This window comes from Ischnura elegans (assembly GCF_921293095.1).
Source record: "Ischnura elegans chromosome 13 unlocalized genomic scaffold, ioIscEleg1.1 SUPER_13_unloc_1, whole genome shotgun sequence".
NCBI lineage: Eukaryota > Metazoa > Arthropoda > Insecta > Odonata > Coenagrionidae > Ischnura > Ischnura elegans.
Genome location: NW_025791657.1, coordinates 423,263 through 442,847, shown reverse-complemented (window position 1 = coordinate 442,847; position 19,585 = coordinate 423,263). Strand labels below are relative to the sequence as shown.

Sequence of the window (19,585 nt, the reverse complement as noted above, 5' to 3'; positions counted from 1 at the left end):
GCTCTTCTTAATAGTGTAATTTCATTAAAAGATTCCTGATAGCAAACCAACATTTAATTTAATATAGTCCACAATAATTCAATACCCAAACAGAGTCACTTCAAATTCAAACTAATGATGGGTAGTTGGCGATTGATTGCTACAAAGTGAATAAAAATCCCCAATAATTAGTGATTCCCATTACTCATTGCGCAAAAATAGTGTTTTATCAATAACTCTTGAAATAATAATAAAATTTATATTATTTTTGATTTCTCTGAGGCTCCCATATATGGGAGCCTCAGAGAAATCAAAAACTCACTCAGGTGAAGGGATGTATCCCCTTAACTATAGTTACCATCGTTACGCCACTGTCAAATAGATAGAAGTTAATTGATCGAAAATAATTGAGTGACTCGAAAGTTAAGAAGCAGCAGTGACATAAAATACTTGAAAATTATAAATACCTAATTAATTATTCTTAAATGATAAGGTTTCAGGTAAACATAATTCTAAAAAACTTTGTCGGTGATTGAGCTTTATTGAAATAGGAAATGCCACTTTATTTCCATTATATGCTTTAAGATGGGGCCGAAGAGTGTTTTTGAGAACATTAACAGGTGAACAGCTATTTCTGATGTCACAACTTCACCATTTAACTAGTAGTTGATGCAGTGTGCGAGGTAGAAATATATTCTAATGGAGAACTCCAGAAAATATGAAAATTGGAAGGCCAGTTGAAAAATGAGGGTCTGACGTAAAGATGAAAGTGAATTTCGATGAGGATTAAAAAGCGATTCTCTAACACTCGATGAGGGGGCTGCACCTCCCTTCCGCCTCCAGATTCCTATGGAAAAGGCGCACGGTTTACTGTCGTCCCCATGACAGAACACAATATATCCTGTCGTTGTTGAGATACTAATTAACGAAATAGAGAATTAACTAAGATGTAGCCAATTTTGAAAATGATCTCAACGTATCACGGGGACTACATTCCAAAAATGAAGTTTTCGACGCAAAGATTTTGCTGAAACCCCAAATCGGCCAGTTTCCTTCATCAGAGAAAACGACAGGTATCGATTACGATTAGTTACCCAACATTAGTGATTCAAATTAAACACATTATTTTGTTTTAGAAATCCCAGTTTAAACGAATGGTAATGGTCATTTCAACCGCATTTGAAAACGGCCAGATTGGTGCCCATTCGATTTAACTCCACGTAACGTCACAGGGACCTAGTTTCTATACGAGAAGATAGCAGTTTTACATCGTTTGAGATTCCCAATGCATGCATAAGGCACAGAGCTCAGGAAAACATCTCTTAATAATCACTCATTAAAAGTACCAATGGTAGGAAAGTTTCCTTCGTTTCATTAGTAGTTAATAATCCTTATTTAAGCCAAGCGCTACCTGCTAGCATCCTGCATCGAAGCGGTGTACATATTCTCGCTCCACGGTCACCTTAAATGGCGGTAGCGGGAACAGGAATGACGACACACGGGCTTTTCCCAGTGTTCATATTTCGCCATCGCGTTTTCGCGCGCTTGAAAATTTTCACTTCTCATTTATACGCGAAAAATAGATATCATCTTTTAAAAATTTAAAGGCATGAAATGCATACTCCAGGTGTAATATTCTTTCCATTTAGGCAGTAAAAATTTAATAGGAAACCACCTTATTGCAGTAGGTAAGAGTCAATGGAAACAATGTATTAAGGAGAAAATTAACCCTTCAGCGGCGGTAGTTCATCATTTTAGCTACCAGCCTGTGCGCAAGAGAAGCAATACATATTCCTCCCTCTAGCCTGGTGTCTCCAAATCCACAGCCGAGTGCCTCGCAAGGAGTGGACTCAAATAATCCGGGGAACTCTTCTTCCTTTCTCATCAATAGATAGGCCTACATTTGAACAATTTTCCTAGGCATATTAACAGCGTGGAGCGGCAAGAAAACAATACGAAATGGACAGTAGGATAGAAAATGCAAAGAGGAAAATAACGCCAAAAATGACGAAATCATAGAATGTCACTTATTGCGCAAAAAGAGGGAATAATTACTTAGCATGGGGAAGTATAATGGGATAGGGCTAATTACCTAACAGGAAAAATGTCATTAGTTTCCACATTCCATAGCACGTAAATATTATGTAATTTTAGTAATGCATTACTAAATTGATATTTTTCGTATTCCTTAACCACTGGCATGGAAAATAACCGAAAGACCTTCATTTTCGCACTTGTTGCAGGCATATTAACGTCGCGGAGCCAGAAAGAAAAAATGTGAAATTGGCAGTGCGATAGGAAATGCCGTGAAGCATCCATTACAGAGAGGGATGGCCAAAGAAGCTTAAGCCGCATTAGCGATCCCTACAGTGAGGAAAAGTCACTTAGGCTGTACCCGGGAGGCAATAAAAACTACGGTAATATGACGTATATAGTCCACCAATGATCAAACTGCTAAAATCTTTTTTCCCGCAGTCTGAGGCTTAAGCGTTGCGACAATATATCCATGGTCTTTTGTCGATTTTTTAGGGGGGGTAATTTAACCCTTAGACTACCATTTTTTTCTCCTTAATTTCCAAACTTTTTATTTATTCCTATCTCTTTATCAGAGTTTCAAGAGGCTATACTGTCATTTTCTTACATGTCAAGTTAGGTATTTTCGGCAGGGGGGTGAGGGACATATATGTCCCACTGGTACTAATGGGTGGGACACATATGTCCCACTAGTACTTACGGACGGGACACAAATGTCCCATTGGTACCTATGGTTGGGACATGCATTTCCCATTGGTATATAAGGTGATGCAACTTTTCATACCAATGCAAAGGAATACACACGTTTTTGAGAAAAACGTTTATTTTGAAATTGGCATACGTGTAGGTACAAAAAAGCAATACATATACACAAGAAAAGAGACTGAGCTTGAAACTGTTATGAGGGTGATAATTGAAAAAAGTAGATAATACAGAGTTGAATAAAAAATTCTATTATTTCAAACAAACAATACATCATTTTGACAAAAAAATGTGATGAAACAGACAAATCAAGGTTTTGAACCCTAGGTGTGATACGGCGTAAAACAATTTTTACATAATGGTACATTACACATACAGCAAATAGTTTTTGTTCTTTTTTCCATTTTGTTCTCCGCGCACCTCGAACAGCGTCTCCTGGTGTTACCCTCAATAGGCAGATGGTCACCCACATTTATCATGAGCTTAGCTGCTTTTGATGGCGTCCCTCTGCATCTTTTGCGTTTTACATGGCTTTTTTCTTTCCCAGTTGCCATCAATTTTTCGGCCAGTGGAACAACGACCTGTAGCAGTTTTACATTTTTCTTTGTTATTTCCTTGTGTAAAATCCATGCATTCACCACTGCTAGCATTAGTAGTTTGTAAAATACCTTTTTCCACCACTTCTTAGACCGCCTGTCGAAGTCATACACGCTAACCTTTTGGTCGGAGAGATCTACTCCTCCCATGTACCTATTGTAGAAACAAATAGCGGCTGGACAATCTACCACCAACTTTGTACCATCTTTTTGTTTGCGATAAGCAGTTTGCACTGTAGTATCGTGGAAGTTGCTAAGAACAGTAACTTCTTTGCTGTCCTGCCACCTTGTTGCTATTGTCCCATGCTGATTCACTACAAACTCATACTCTCCCCTTTTCAATTTTCCTTGGAACTTCGGCATATGTTTTCTTGAACTTATAGCGGTACCCACTGATGGAAATTTCATGGTATTTATCAGTTGTACACTTGTGAAAAATCTGTCAAAAATTAGTGTGACATCTGGTTTTCTTATTGTCTTACATAGAGACAGAACAACTCTCTCTCCGAGAGTGGTCAAAGCAGAATAGTTTTGTCCGGATTCTTTCCCAGAGTAAATATTCAAATCATATGCGTACCCAGTTACTGCATCGCAACGCTCCCAAATTTTTATCCCTCTTTTTATTGGTTTCATAGGAAGGTATTGCTTGAGAGAGGATCTGCCTTTGAACTTTGTCATGGACTCATCAATGCTCTGGAACGGACTTTCTTCCCTTGCCTTAGGAAATGTATGTTTGAGGCAAGAAACTACCTCGTCAATATAATACGTTTTTGAAGAACCCATAGGTTGTTCGGGATCATGGAAATAGAGCTTTGTTACTAACAATTGGAACCTATTTCGTGCCATTGATTTTTTGATGGCCTCATTTCCCATAGAAATGTTGTGCGACCAATAATCTGAAATATTTGGTACTTTATTGTAGCTCATTACGAGCATAGAACCAAGGAGCAACATAATTTCCCCAGGATCAGTGTCTCGGATAATATTATGTTTTCCTTTTTTTCGCAATATATCCAAACGCTTATTCGTACATTGACTGATGAATATAAATAAGCTGTGAGGAAATAATTGGAGAAAACAGTCCATTTCATCTAATGGCCTATTAACCGAAATCAATGGCATTGTAGGTCGATCAGGTATGCAACAATGTCTCGGAAGGACTGGTATCTTTGGAGTAGTCCACAAAATCTCACTCGGAATGTCACTTGTAGATAAGAGGGTAGAATTATTGCTTTCCTCTGCACTTACATTGTCTTGGATGTCGTCGGGCTTTTCATTGCTGTCTTCCAGAGAGCTGTCATCAGTAGATTCACTCCCCTCACTATTTTCCAAATCAACCCTGTAGTCGTCATCCGATGTATCACCAGATGACACGTCTTCGTTTGATGATTCACCCACCGACATTTCGTCGTCAGATTCATCCAATATCTGGAGTAATTCTTCTTCATTGCACTTTCTCTTGTGGCTCATTTCCTGAGACTAAAATGAAAATGAATATGTAAAGGCTGTCATGGAAGCAATTATGTAGAAGGACACCAAATTACATTTTGACATGTTTACTCACCTGGTATCAATCTACTCCACAGGTTACACAGAAGCAGTTGTAAATCACTGTAATCCTCAAATAGCTTCAAAGGACTGAAAGAAAGAGCCTCACCTAGAAGTGCTCGTCGCAGTAGTCAATATCACATGGACACAAATAGCAGATTATTATTTATCAGACAATGAACATAACCTAAAAATTTACCATATGGTTCACTTTTACGACGTCATGGCACCAATGATAAATCTGGGATATTATATCAAAACGTCAGCACTCATAATTGCAGATGTGAAAAAGATAAAGCAATGCGCAAAATGAGGAGTGGTAATATTGTGCAAAAAACAAGTATCCTAAAGTAACATGAATATATACTTATCATTGTAGAATTACTAGTTAAGTCCAAATTTCCTCTGCTATAAAATCAGAGGTGACAATAAAAACCTAACTGAACTTGTAAAAGTACTGTCATCTGTGGGGAAAATAAGAACTAAAAGTCTAATAGTCCCTCCTATACCGATGGGACAATATCGTAGGCGTTTATAATAGGCCTACATCCCAAAGGTTGTTTTGCAAATCTACCTGGGACATATGTGTCCCGTTGGTAGTCTAAGGGTTAATGGCTCTTTATCGTATCTCGTCTCGTTTACCGTAAACATCGGTGTGAGTGAATGCGTCAGTCAGCCAAACGTCGGAAGTCCGTCTCAATGTGTACTGCCTTTGTGACAAGGAATTCTTTTCCAGGTGAACTCACCTTATATTGCATGTTCTTCTAACTACTCGATGGTCGCGTGAGCGTTGGGTACTATGATCCCATGCCAACTCATTTCTTTCATTCTTAACCCTCACGAGTAATCCCCTACTTTAATTATCAACAGAGGAACACTTGTAAAACTGGCCTCCTATCCGAGGTAGAATAAAAGTATCCGAAATACAAGCTTACAACAGAAATGAGACGTTTAATTAACGCTAAATGCTTTTGAAGTTCACTTTAGACAGAAAATTCAATTTTTCTTTAATGGTATTTCATTTTGGAGTCAGAGAGGAAATCCAAGTGCAAATTTATTTTCCACTCGGGTGCATCGAATTCACCGTGAAATTAGAACGGAGAAGTGTCTAATAGAATTCAGTAAAAACATCCGCATAAGACCGAGAGGAAAATGAAAATAAGCATTTGATGAAGCTGTAGGTCTTAGTATTGTTCAATGGAATGATAACTCGGTTGTCACTGTAGACAGCAATACAAGTTTTGCGCTTCCATTGGGCGTAGGGAAACGTTTAAGTAAAAAAATTAAATACTTACCACAGCCTCGAGTTATTGGAGAGTATAGTAAATATATTGGAGGTGTGGACCTACAAGAAATGCAAATGCAAAATACCACACTAGAATCCGAGAGAAAAAAGGTCCTATGTAAACAATTTACTGCACAGCGTTTGTTCTAACGCCTGGAAATAGTACACGTTATGCAACGGAAGTAAATGTCAGCGGTAGACTTCAATTCGTATTCAGTTCAGTGACGCATCTAAAATGTGAAGTGAAGGAGTCAGTAGATGACGTACCCCTATGCAATTTAGGTCCACAAACAGAAAGGCCATGTAATTCTTCGCGGATACGTTAAGAAAGAATGAATTTTGCCATAGAGTTGAATTTCAATGGCTTTATCTGATATGATAAAATTAATGTCAATTAAAAAATGTGAAAGGCATGGTCTCCTGTGAAAATATTCGCTATGACTAATTTCTTTCAAACCGTAAAGCATACCAATTTTATAGAGACTTTAGGTTAAATTACGCAACATCTCATTGGAAACATGATATACATGAATAATAATTATCAAATATTACGATAAAAGCCTATACAAATAAAAATAGCGTAGGATTATACCCGTAGCATATACATAAAATAGCGTAGGATTATATCCGAAAATAAAAACGGTATATACCTACGAAAGAGCAATATATGGTAATGTGGGTACACATAGCCTTTACATACTAAATACCGCTGAAGTTGCGATAACTCAGCATTTATTTTTCACCATGAGTAAATTTATTTAATTTCAATTTAGATTATTTAGCGTATTATTAAGTAAAATAAAGAGAGAAAATTATATATTAGGTATTTATTTACTTGGCCTAATGGGTTAATAACTACCCATATTCTGTCAAAAACACCATGTATTTTTGTAATTTTTATTTTTTTAACAGTTTTAGATTATTGAATTCTGATATTTTATTGTTTATTTTTGTTCATATTTTTTTAAACATACATGTATATTTTATGAAAACGTTAAATTATAATAAATTTTCTCTCCATTCTGATCCTGGGAACTCATACCTTAATTATTAAACCAAACGCAAAATAAGTAATATAGGACTAGGTAGTGTATAAACATTTTCTTTAATTTACAACAAAACTCGCACTCGCGTCTCTTGAACTTTGAAATTTTAATCAATAAAATAAATCTGGATTTGGAATAAATATCCTTTAAAATGACACTTTATTCATTATTGCGGCATGCACAAAGATCCAGATATAAATTTGCAAATTACAGCGGCACATCATTTTGACGCCAACAATAAGATATTTGCAAAGCGGTGAATACGGATAACCTCTTGAACGTAATATACTATCGCGCATGCAATCTTCGCTCCCAAAATATCTACGTGATAGCAATGCCCTTGCGGACTTAGAAAACGGGGGCTTTTCATTCCCTGCGATAAAAATATGTATATTGACCACATTTATTACGTGAAATATTTTTTGCATGATAAAATCATCTTCCATTGATATATCTCGGCACGCAAAACCACGCGTCTAATACGATAAATTAAGTAAAAATGTTTTATACACAGCAGGGAAGTTATTTGTTTCATGCCTATAAACGGGACACGGTTACCAGGAAACATATGGCCATTCACCTGAGAAATAAATTCCTTACTTGATCAGTTAAGCCTTAACCATGGCTAGGAATGTTTTCAAGGGGACATATTATTGTCATTTGAACAAATCATTGCATGGTGATTGTGATACAGGCATTCACACTACAACCCAATAATGATGTAATCATAGAAAATCCGGTGGGTTAGGCCGACCCTTATTTTTTAGAAATGCGAAAAGTTATTGTTTCCTAGTCTCAAAATGAGGTTTATACCCACGTGTTAAAATTTGGTTACTTTAAAATTACGGTAACGCGTGCCCCAAGGGCCCTAAATACTGAGGACCCTCAATTGAGTTTTGTGGAGCAGATAAAGTGCTTTTCCTACGTAAAACGTAAAAGTAAAGCCCTTTAGGGCCGATTTTCTGTTTGTTCTGAATTATCTCCAAGCGTTTAGGAGATATCGTCCTACGATATGCAATCCACCCCCGAGGGCGCCACCCCGCACCGCGGCGCCGCTGAGGTACGGCTCGCACCACTTAATAGAGAATTCCCCTCCACCCCCTCTCTTCCCTCGAAAAAGACTTTCCTCCAGATGACAATATTTACATGGTAGTGGTACAGAATTGAACAAGTTATTCGTCCTGTGTCATGATTAATGCAGATAAAGCCTACAATGTCAATTTTAACCCTTCCACGCCATCCCATGCACTAGGCACCGACCCCATAAACCTTACTTTGTTCCCACCATACGGCCGCGAACCATTCCAGCAAGTTCTAAAATGCTCTTAATGCACAAATTTCTGTAAGCATGTCATACATTTGTGTCTGAGAATTTAAAAAAGAAGAAAGGAGATGAGCAGGGCTTCCAGGCCTCCAAAAGTAGATAGAAATATTCAAGGAAGAAGAAACGTGGCTGTCAGTTCACGGACAGTGGAAGTAGGGTAAAAAAAAGCGTCCTGGAGCACCTGCCATTTTTAATTACCTCCCCCCTACACTTAATTACGCTCCGCCATCTTTAATTACGCTATCACGTGACTTTTTAATCGACCGTCACTTGTTTTATTGATCGTCATTTGTTTCCCTTTCATCTTCTTTATCGTTATTCACCTATTTCTATTTTCTCTGACGTAATTTACTTTTACGCTTCTCATTTGTTTTCTCTCGTCGTTTGTTTTACCAATAGCAAATGATTTTCGATCGTCATTTGTTTCCCTTTCATCTTCTTTATCGATATTCACCTATTTCTATTTTCTCTGACGTAATTTACTTTTACGCTTCTCATTTGTTTTCTCTCGTCGTTTGTTTTACCAATAGCAAATGATTTTCGATCGTCATTTGTTTCCCTTTCATCTTCTTTATCGATATTCACCTATTTCTATTTTCTCTGACGTAATTTACTTTTACGCTTCTCATTTGTTTTCTCTCGTCGTTTGTTTTACCAATAGCAAATGATTTTCGATCGTCATTTGTTTCCCTTTCATCTTCTTTATCGATATTCACCTATTTCTATTTTCTCTGACGTAATTTACTTTTTACGCTTCTCATTTGTTTTCTCTCGTCGTTTGTTTTTCCTAATATAAGATTTTCGATCGTCATCTTCTTTTCCCAAGCTGCTTCCCCCACTCCAACCCCGCCAACCTCTCCCTCCCCCTTAACCGCTGGATGTTCTGGGTTCGATAGGAAATAATTCGACAAATGAAAGGCAAAGAGGTGGTAGATATTTTTTTTTATTGTATGTATGCATGTTTACAAACATTTTATAAATTTCAATTATCGATAATATTATCCATTCGGGAAACTATAGTTTTCAAGTCATTTGCTATGCTCGATAAATCTGAAGGGTAATTCTTGGGACATGGGATACCAAAGAGATTGAGATCATTTCTTCCAGCCCTCACCATAGTGTTATTAAATTCACTGTATTCGTAAACATCTTTCTCTCTAAAAAAGTAGAGGATCCCATTGGTATGTCTAAATGCAGATTGTATACCTGTAGGTATCTGTGGCATTAATTTTATGTGACGAGCTTGACTCTTCGGTCTAAAAGTGCACTCATCCATTTCAACAATGAATTCCCCACTATGAAATATTAGTGTGCGGGCAGAGTATGTATTAACAATTGCTTGAATTCTAGCGTTTCTAGGAAGGCCGGCGGATATAATATTCATAGGACGACCTTCAACTAGCTCCATTGTTGGATAATTAACCATGTATATCAGGCCCTTGATAAATATTACAATTTCTCCACTAGGCCTGCGATAAAGAGCATCAAAACCATTGAAATCTTGCTCAGGTAAAAATGGTAACCAATCTGTGATAAGCTGAGGGCCAACGATGTCTATTCTTTCAGTCACTTCCATATCCACATACCAAAACCATTTTTCATGAAATAAATACAGCAAATTATTGATTATGAGTAACTGGCGTACATTATCAAGTTCACACAAAGTCGGACGGTGAGTATTATTTTTTGCAACATTCGGTTCTGCTCTGAATCTATCCTCCGGATATTCAGGTGCTCCCTCAGCATCATCATCGTTCCCCTGAACTGGATCATCTTCCTTCTGAGGTTCCAAGGGTGGTCCATAGAGAAATTGAGCTGCTAGTATATCATCTTCATGTAGTGTCAGACGGTAATCATAATGGTTATAATACGCAAACATCAGAGAATTCTCATAATTCGAATGTGTAATTCCTAGAGTGTGACCAATTTCATGGAGAAGAACGGCGAGCAAACTGACTTGAAATTCAGGAAGTTCAGGATGATCCATTCCTAAGTACCACATTTCATCTTGATCGATGTGAATTTCAAGTGGAATATCTCGACTTGATGGTAATTGCGCATGAGCTAATTTTCCACCAATCCCATCCAAAGGCGTAGAACAAAAATGTCTATTTAAATATTGTTTATGATTGTACCGTGTATTCATTATGAAGATATCCGGATGTTTAGGATCATGCTCGAACTTTAAATTAGCTGCCTGACTCCATATTTCAAACGCTTTCCGAGCTAATTCCATGTACGTCGAGTTCACAAATCCATAGTGCCATTTTATTATATCTTTATTCCATTTGTAATGGTATACAGAAAACGCAGGATCATCAACAACTCCGCAGCGTGGTCTATTGGTTAAATTCAGAGTCATTTCATTCAATTCCCCATCTTTTGTAATGTTATAGTATTCTTGAAAAATTTCCAAAGCCTCTTTCAATTCCGTATGGTCAATGCTAGTAATTTCATTTTCGGTCACGTTCAAATATCCATACTGTCGAAGATATTCTGCTACGCAATACGTTTTATTGGTGTGGGTATTTTCACTGGATAACACCTTTTGTACAGCAAGCTCAGTTAAGAGCAAAAAGATATAGACTGCTCTCATTTCAGTGTGAAGCGTAGCACGTGAGGGAATGAAATGAGATTCACAATTTAATACGAACTGAATTTATACACTTTTCAACGATGAGGGAGGGGGAAGGCCTCATCATAAGTCCGTTTACGTGATTCTTCTCTTATCCTATAATCACCCCAGGCTAATGTCGTGATACCATCTCTACATATATAGCGTTTATCATCGTTTGCACTCAAGGCTACTTTATTTATTTTTAGAGTGTACATTTCATGTTTATTAGATCGTAAAATGTACATCTGTCGATACTCTACGGAATTATCGAGTAAACACTTTTCGTAATGTTCGAAATTAATAGATTTTCGAATGACGGGCTTGGCAATACCTTTAGCCTTCTTCACTTCTTTAGCATTTTCCATACGATAGGAGTAAAGTTTGCTTCTCAAGCCGACAAAATTCGTCATAATGTCACCATTACATTCATCCTTCATCTTACCAACCACTTTTTTATTAAAATTTGAGAAACACTTGTGATCACAGGGATATGCAGATGTATCGTACAGTTCTAAGTTTTCTTTCATGTCTTCGTATATGTCATTAGTCTCAACATCAATAATCATACCATCTGTATCCATTTGATTGAGCGATATCTTATTCCCATACTTCACTTTAAGGTGACCGTAAAAAAAATCGTACATTAGGGTTTTGCTTAGATCCAAAACTGCTTGTCCTGCATAAATTGGCTTCACCATTTTAATCGTTGACATTCTACTGTGAACAGCCACCAAATTTTCAGAAAATATAGTTCTATCTAAAAATCTCGAACTGGAGATCAATTTATTCAGTCTTTTTTCGTTACACACCAATTCAAGGTCAATTCTTCTCCTTAAATTCTCCATCAGCTTACCAAATACACTATTTACCATAAGTTTGAAGAAATCCCTGTCAAAATCATTTTTTGCCAACTTCCGTTTTTCGGTATTAATGTTTATGTAAGGATCTAACCATCTCGATTGATCAAACTCGATCACTCGTCGAATTCTATTCAGCTTCAGACCATATCTAAGGGCTTGTTTTAAATTAACATAATGAATTACATATTTTTCTTTTGGCTCAAGTGTTGTCAATAATTTTCTGAATTTACCAGTAGGAGGTATTTTATTTTCTGGACAAAATGGAAGATCCGAGTGAGTTTCATGTATATTATCGGGATAATCTAAATCAACCTCGAGAAAATATCCTTTAGGATTGTCATCTGAAATATTCAAATTAAACTCTCGAATTTCCTCTTCACTAAGCCATTTAAAACTACCACGAGGAAGAGGTTGAGACATTGCCCACCCATAGAGATTGTTAGCATCCAAATACAAAAGGTATCTATTAGGAATTGACGCATCATATTCCCTCATATATTTATTATTTGCCTTACTGTACCTCTTACAGCATTGACTAATACCTCCTCGTATTCCATTTTCTGTCATCAGCAGCATATCGTAATCAGTCATCAACTCGAGAGTCACCCCTGTATGCTTTAACATAGCATCAAACGCTAACCCCGGTGATGTATAATACCATGCAGGGTCAAGCTTATACGTTTCCATGCAAACATCCCGAAAATTTTCAAAAATATCGGATAAAATCGTAACATCTGTTTTCAGGTATAAGTCGGAGTATTCACCGAGAGTCTGGCAATTGAATTCAAACCAAATTTTTTGAGCAAATTCATAATCGTCATCGCTTACTGTTTCTCCATTAATATGACTATAAAATTTCTCCTTCGGTGGTAAACATTTTTCCTCTAACTTTTCCCAACTGTCAACATATTCGTATGGAAAAATTCCTTTCCTCGTAACAAGGTTCAACTTATCTCCATAAACTCGTTTTGTATGAATAAATTTCTCTCGGGGGAGATTGTCAGCTAATTTTGATAGGGTCGAAGCCATAAATCGAAATGTATCCACAAATCTAATGCTGAAATTGTTACCGATACTTTTGCTAAAAGATATATACTTTTCCTCAGAATTCGCTATGCAATTAATTTCTTTATTATCGTAACCTAAATTTGGTACAATAAAATGAGCATCATATCCGCTTAGGTTATGAAAAAATACAGGGAGAAATTTGGGCATTTTAAACTTTAAATTACATTGTGAATGTAAAGCTGCTCTAAACTTTCCAGTCAAGTGACAATGATCTTGAACGCGATCAGCACCCAATTCTTCTCCACAAAGATGACAATACTTAGCGGATTCAAATGCCTGTTTTTCTTCTTGTGTTAACGCAATCATCTGTACCGTATTTTGATACATATTTTGTACTAGTTCGGCTACCTCTTTGATCCAATTCATAAAAACTTTCGCAGCATCTCTCCCTCGATAAGAAATTGGTTCAAATTTTAGATTATTTGTACAAATAAGTAAAAAACAAAAAGACATTATTTCATGTTTTTCTATTGCACACGTATAAGAATGCTCATCATTCGAGCAACAATGTTGAACCTTCGGAAGTATTGACTCAAAATCGGCTACAACTATGGCAGGGACACGCATTGCACGACCAACATTTTTAAATTTCAACAATTTTTCATCATCTCCCGGCATAATTATTTTAGAAGGAGCATTTTTCATACAATCTAAACGATGTATTTCGAGTTTTTCATGCGTATGAAAATGACAGAAGCAGCGTTTGCAAACGTATATAGAATTATGATTTTTCGTAATTTGTGAATGAAGCAATTTATTAAACGATTTAATCCAACAATAATGTGATTTATTTTCTTTAACTAGATAAAGTAAATCTCTATGATCAGATAGTTCTTCATCCACAACTTTTAAAGGATACACGTTATTTTTCTCATCTATACCGAAAACATTAATAGAAATATTATTTTTTATTTCAAATTTACTAATATCTCTCAAAATAACCGGATATTTAATGCAATTCCAATCATACTTTGTTTCAAAATTTTTATCCTTAATATATTTTATAACTCTAGAGCATAAATATCTAGGTGCTGTTTCTGCCATGTATTTGGAATAAATCGCATATTTAAAGCAGTATATATCATTATTCTTAACATTTATTACTGATTTGGTATCATAAATTCTCTTTGGGAGTTCGATGAAAGTGGATCCGCCCAGAGGACGATATTTATTTATTCGTAATTCTAAACCTGAAATTTCACGTAAAGTCCACCCTGATCCCTTTGCTTGATGTTCGGATTTTTCTTTTAGTAATTTAGCAAACAGATGCTCTACAATTTCATCTACATTGTCAGTCTCAAATATTCTAACATTTTCCGTTTTAAACCATCTTTCATCCGTAAGTTCCTCTTTAGAAAAATTACACTTGACCAAAACATTGATTTTTACCGGAGAAGATTCCAATACATATTTAATTTTCTCAATGACCAGTAACCTGATATTATTCAGAAATGTGATTAAATCACTTCCCTCATCCAACCCACTAACCCAGTAAGTCTTTAATCTATTTTTCGCTGCCGATTGAACTTCAACCATTCCCTTTACATTTCCTGCTCCAACTTGTCGTAAAACATGTCTTCTATGAACCTCACTACTCTCATGAGAGACTTTGTTACGAAAATATGTGTAACAAATTTCACATAGTTTATCTTCTATTGTATTAGCTCCAACACTAACATGTCTTTGGTGTACTTCACTAGCTTCATGTGTAAGTCTATCTCTAAAATAAGTGTAACAAACTTCACAAAGTTTATCTTCTATCGCATTAGTTCCAACACTACCTTGTAAAACATGTCTTTGGTGTACCTCACTAGCTTCATGTGCAAGTCTATCTCTAAAATAAGTGTAACAAATTTCACAAAGTTTATATTCTTCCGGATTAACTCCAACACTATTCTGTAAAACATGTCTTTGATGAACGTCACTAGCTTCATGAGCAAGTCTATCTCTAAAATAAGTGAAACAAATGTCACAAAAAGTGTCCATGTTCTCAATGAATGTTATGTACACTGATGCTTCACAATACCTAATCTTCTTATTCACTGCTAGATAATAAGCTACTTACCGTTATATATAAACCAGAGCTCCGACCAGCAGGACGTAACAAGCAGGAAACCGGGGAAAGTGTTTTCTATTTCTAATATTCTCTCAAGAAAAACTTATTCCTTCTCCAAATTATTTCTTTTATTTTAAAAAGGTTTTTTTTACAACACAGTGATGTGAATAATCTGTAATTAAAGAAAGATCAAAATTTAAGTAAATATAATTAAACACAAAAACCTAATTTAAAAAACAAAATTAAATAATATTAAATCATAGATACCTTTTAATCTTCCAAGGACAAACGCTCTCCGTCCCAGGTGAGCGTGAGAGGCTCCCCCTCCCCCCGGTTCACAGCATCCACCGCTTCCCTGTTGAAAACCTTTAAGTATCTTTTAGGGAGGAAGAGCCTCCCTCGCTGACCAGCACCCTCAATCATTGCCGAAACCCCATCCCCATACCTAGTTTCAACCACCCATAGATATGTTATGGTATATCTAAAACCTACAACAAGGTTTTCTTTTTTTAGGAAGGGAGGGAGTTCATTGTTCACCTTCTGAATTTTCCTTCTCAAGTTCTCCATCTAGAAAGAAAATACATGTTAAGTATTAGGGAAATAATCGTATATAACGTTAAATATATACATGTGAGGAAGAAAACTAAGCCCCACTTACTGCGTTCGGTTTTGGATACTATATATTGGATCGCCTCTGATGTACTCTACCGCCGATCGAATTGAAGTGGTGAATTTGGAGGAAGATGCGAGCTCTTATATACCTAAAAGAGGGGTAATACTTTCGAATCACTTAGGGGGAAATAACTGGGAGTAGGTCGTAATCATCCAAGGAGAACTGCACTAAGTGAGAGGATGACCTTCCAGTACCGAAGCATGAAGCAAGAGGTCTGAAAATGTCCTTGAGAGCTGCACGTGGTATTTATCCTTTCATCATCACTGCGGTGAACCACTGAGGCGGATATGGTAATCACAAGATGAATCAGCATTCATCAAGAGTGTTGGAAATTCTCTCAAGGATTCCGCGTGAGAGGCCGACCTCGGCACGTGCGTGTCGATCAGCGGTGAAGTGGGTGGAGCAGCGCAGATTCCGCGTGAGAGGCCGACCTCGGCACGTGCGTGTCGATCAGCGGCTAAGTGGGTGGGGCAGCGCAGATTCCGCGTGAGAGGCCGACCTCGGCACGTGCATGTCGATCAGCGGCGAAGTGGGTGGAGCAGCGCAGATTCCGCGTGAGAGGCCGACCTCGGCACGTGTGCGCTTAATAGCGGAGGAATTAGGGGATGATGTAATACCACTTGATATTCCAGAATTCCTAAAATTTTCCCTATTTCCGGTACCAACAGGTTCACTGGGGAAAACCTAAAATGGCGCCCTCGATGGTCTTTGAACCCCTTTACCCTCCCTACTTGCGACACTATCCATATATATATATATATATATATATAAATCGGGCGAAAATTCATTACAAAAATCATGAACAGCCTTTTAGCACAGCCGGTGGGTTCTCTAACCCTTTGGAAAGAGATAGAGGAATTCATATTCAAATTAAAAGAAAAAGCAGACGAAGAATTTAAAAAAATCCTCCAAGAGGCGGAAATAAGTCCGGATCCGAGTGCTTTGCACAATGTCTGTGATCAATATGAAGCATTTTATGAGAGAGAAGTCTTTCAAAAATTAACTGAAGATTCGTTAAAGTCAACTATAATAGAAAGGCTGCGTTATTTAAACAAAGATGTTTATGATTATTACATGAGAATTTACAACTGGTGTGATTATTACTAAGCGATTAGTCACCATTATACACTCATATAGCGTCTCCCTGTTCACTCGCAGCACAAACGGCTTTGATAGATTAAAAGACGCATTCCCTATCCTAACTCACACGCCGAAATCCAGTATCCGCCGCTATATACCTTGTTGGATATCTCAGGCAGGAGACCGAGCACAACAAACGGCTGTTTAATTACCTATTAAGAAACATGAGTCAGCAAAGGAATTACAAACTTAAATATAAGAAACTTACAGAAAACGCGCGTGATTTATACAAGGGTTCTACTAATGCTGCTGGTTTTGACCTTCGAAGCGCATATGACTACACCATTTCACCAGGAAGTCGTCTGTTAGTAAAAACAGATCTCCAAATTGAGCTGCCATGGGGGTGCTATGGGAGGATTGCCCCGAGATCTGGTCTGGCCTTAAAATATGGAATAGATATTTCAGGGGGAGTACTGGATTTCGATTTTCGCGGAAATGTGTCAATTATAATTTGTAATAATAGTAGCGTCGTCTTTAAAATAAATGCTGGTGACAGAATCGCACAATTAATTTGTGAACAAATATTAAATCCTGATTTGGAAGAAGTGGATTATATGAATGAAACTGAGAGAGGATGTAAGGGATTCGGTTCGAGTGGAGAGAATTGAAAGAGTAGCCTCTAATTGTATGAAATTAAATTATTTGAATAATAATGTATAATATGATGTTTTTAAAAAATTAAAAAAATTATTTAAAAAAATTTATCTCTACTTTTTTTTACCTAAAAAAATCTTTCAACCATAGAGAATACTAATTAAGAGAAATATTAAAGAAATTGAGAAATATCTAGAATTTCCCCGTCTTCATTGAAAATGAACACTGTCCCGAACCCAAACGCCTGAGGACTCCCTACGTACAATGCAATTGCACTCGGCATGTCCGTTACGAACCAAACCACTCCCCATGAACGCCCCGTCCCCGTGGGATCGAAATACGAGCCTGGGGGTAAACCGTATTGTTCAGCGGTAGCCGACAATTGTTCAGCGCTCAAAGGTGGTAGATTGTCCGCAACTGATAATAACAGTAAAACTGCATACGTACAATTATTTGTAGGAGTTCCATCATGTATCTGGATCTCAAACGGTGGCATATCCAATAAGGCGGGGTCTTCATTCAAAACATTGTCCAATTCCTCCATTAAAATTTCAAAATCGAGATGAAGCGAATAGGTTTGTAATTCATCCAGCGACTCCTCTCCCATCTCTTCACTCGGGAATCTGTTTTCGCTATTTTCCAAAGGAATTCTGGAATGATCTAGTGGGGACATTTTGGTTGAGGATGGGATGGGTTAGAAGCACACACACACACACACAACTTCACTTAAGAGCGGTACACGGACTAACAAGGGTCGTTTTAAGCGCCGTTTTTATGAATTTATACACAAGAGGTATATATATATCCACTAACAATAAACACCACTTCACTTGCCAGCGAGACACGTAATAATGAGGCTCGTATTGAGTGCAGTTACTTCTAAGACGGGAGTGTTGGAATTGGCCGCGACTGATCTTGACACAAATAGCGTATTGTGGGTCACCTTTCAAAGAAATGCAAAACTAGCAGTTGGTGGTAAAAAACTCCAATTTAAAAACCCACTTGAATGCGAGTCAACTTCATTCGAAAATGGTATGATACCTCATGCAGAAATTCTTCCAATCTTGGAGGCTGTGGTTGACGGTGCTACAGCGTTGTACGCATTCAGCGAGGTCGAGTGTAATTTCTTCTCCGAATTAACAAAACGCACTTTCATATGTTTGGAAAAAGAACTTAATTGTCCGGCGCCGGAATTATGTTCTTTTGAGACAATAGGATGTTTAAATCCTTGCCATAAGTTACGTAATAGTAATTGTGCATTAAGGAATGCTTACTCACTCGCAAAGTGGATGCGATACAATCTTCTGAGTAATGACGTCACCCCCTGCCATCATTCTGATGCATGCATTTCCAGCGCACTTCCTACATAATGGGTGGGGATGGAATATCAGCGAAAGCAAGGTTAAGAAAGGATGGAAAGTTATGCACCTATAAATGGACTGAATCGTTCCTTCACAGCAATATACGATCATCATGTATTCTCTGCAGACGCTGTGTATCAGAACAGTCAGAGGTTGGAGTGGTACAGGCAGAGAGGCGGATCTAATAGAAATTGCCGAGTTATTAAGAAACTACTATCCGCATCTGTTTAAAGAGTTGATGCGGACAGATATTGATAAAGGTGTACAAGAAATGAACCCGTCAGCGCTGACACATTTCAGCTACTTGTTAGCCAGAGGAAAAACTGTTGCAAATATAATTTTCCGAAGAGATTTTACTCTCTCGGAATACTTTGGGATAAGAGATTTAAGATATTTTGATGGACAAATTGTGATAATGCTGAGGGGAAGAACACCGATACACATAAAGTTCAAGCATTTTGTTAAAAACAAAAGGAATGGCCGACGTGAATTACTCTGCCCTATGTGTTTTTATCCAGTGCTAGATAAATGCAAAGATATAACAAGTTTTGTTAAAAGTTATTCTGCAGATACTTTTAGTGTTGTTGAAAAAAGTATTTTAGTTAGAGATCCAGTCAAAATAGTATCGTGTTTAAGTAGTTGGTGTGAAAACTGCTGTATAAGATCGCTGTTTTCTGACATACATCCAACAGATTATTGTAT

The 19,585-nt window shown here is 37.2% G+C and overlaps 2 protein-coding genes across 4 annotated transcripts; both read right to left on the bottom strand.

Annotated features, from left to right (window-relative positions):
• Positions 1–106: 106 nt before the first annotated feature.
• Positions 107–11,110, bottom strand: LOC124172461 (macrophage metalloelastase-like). The gene is made up of 4 exons (XM_046551900.1): positions 10,136–11,110; positions 4,560–4,790; positions 3,384–3,665; positions 107–139 (listed from the first exon to the last, which is right to left on the bottom strand). Exons 1-4 carry the CDS (start codon positions 11,108–11,110, stop codon positions 107–109), a joined length of 1,521 nt encoding a protein of 506 aa, XP_046407856.1.
• Positions 11,111–11,184: 74 nt separating this feature from the next.
• Positions 11,185–17,620, bottom strand: LOC124172581. Of its 3 annotated transcripts, none has more exons than XM_046552024.1 (3): positions 15,774–17,620; positions 15,383–15,682; positions 11,185–15,287 (listed from the first exon to the last, which is right to left on the bottom strand). In XM_046552024.1, the coding sequence occupies exon 3, from the start codon at positions 15,043–15,045 to the stop codon at positions 11,185–11,187; it is 3,861 nt and encodes a 1,286-aa protein (XP_046407980.1). In that variant the 5' UTR covers positions 15,046–15,287; positions 15,383–15,682; positions 15,774–17,620. The 3 variants fall into 3 exon arrangements, with proteins under 3 accessions (XP_046407980.1, XP_046407979.1, XP_046407978.1); XM_046552023.1 differs by having other exon boundaries at positions 15,383–16,151; positions 16,288–17,620; XM_046552022.1 differs by having other exon boundaries at positions 15,383–17,620.
• Positions 17,621–19,585: the final 1,965 nt, after the last annotated feature.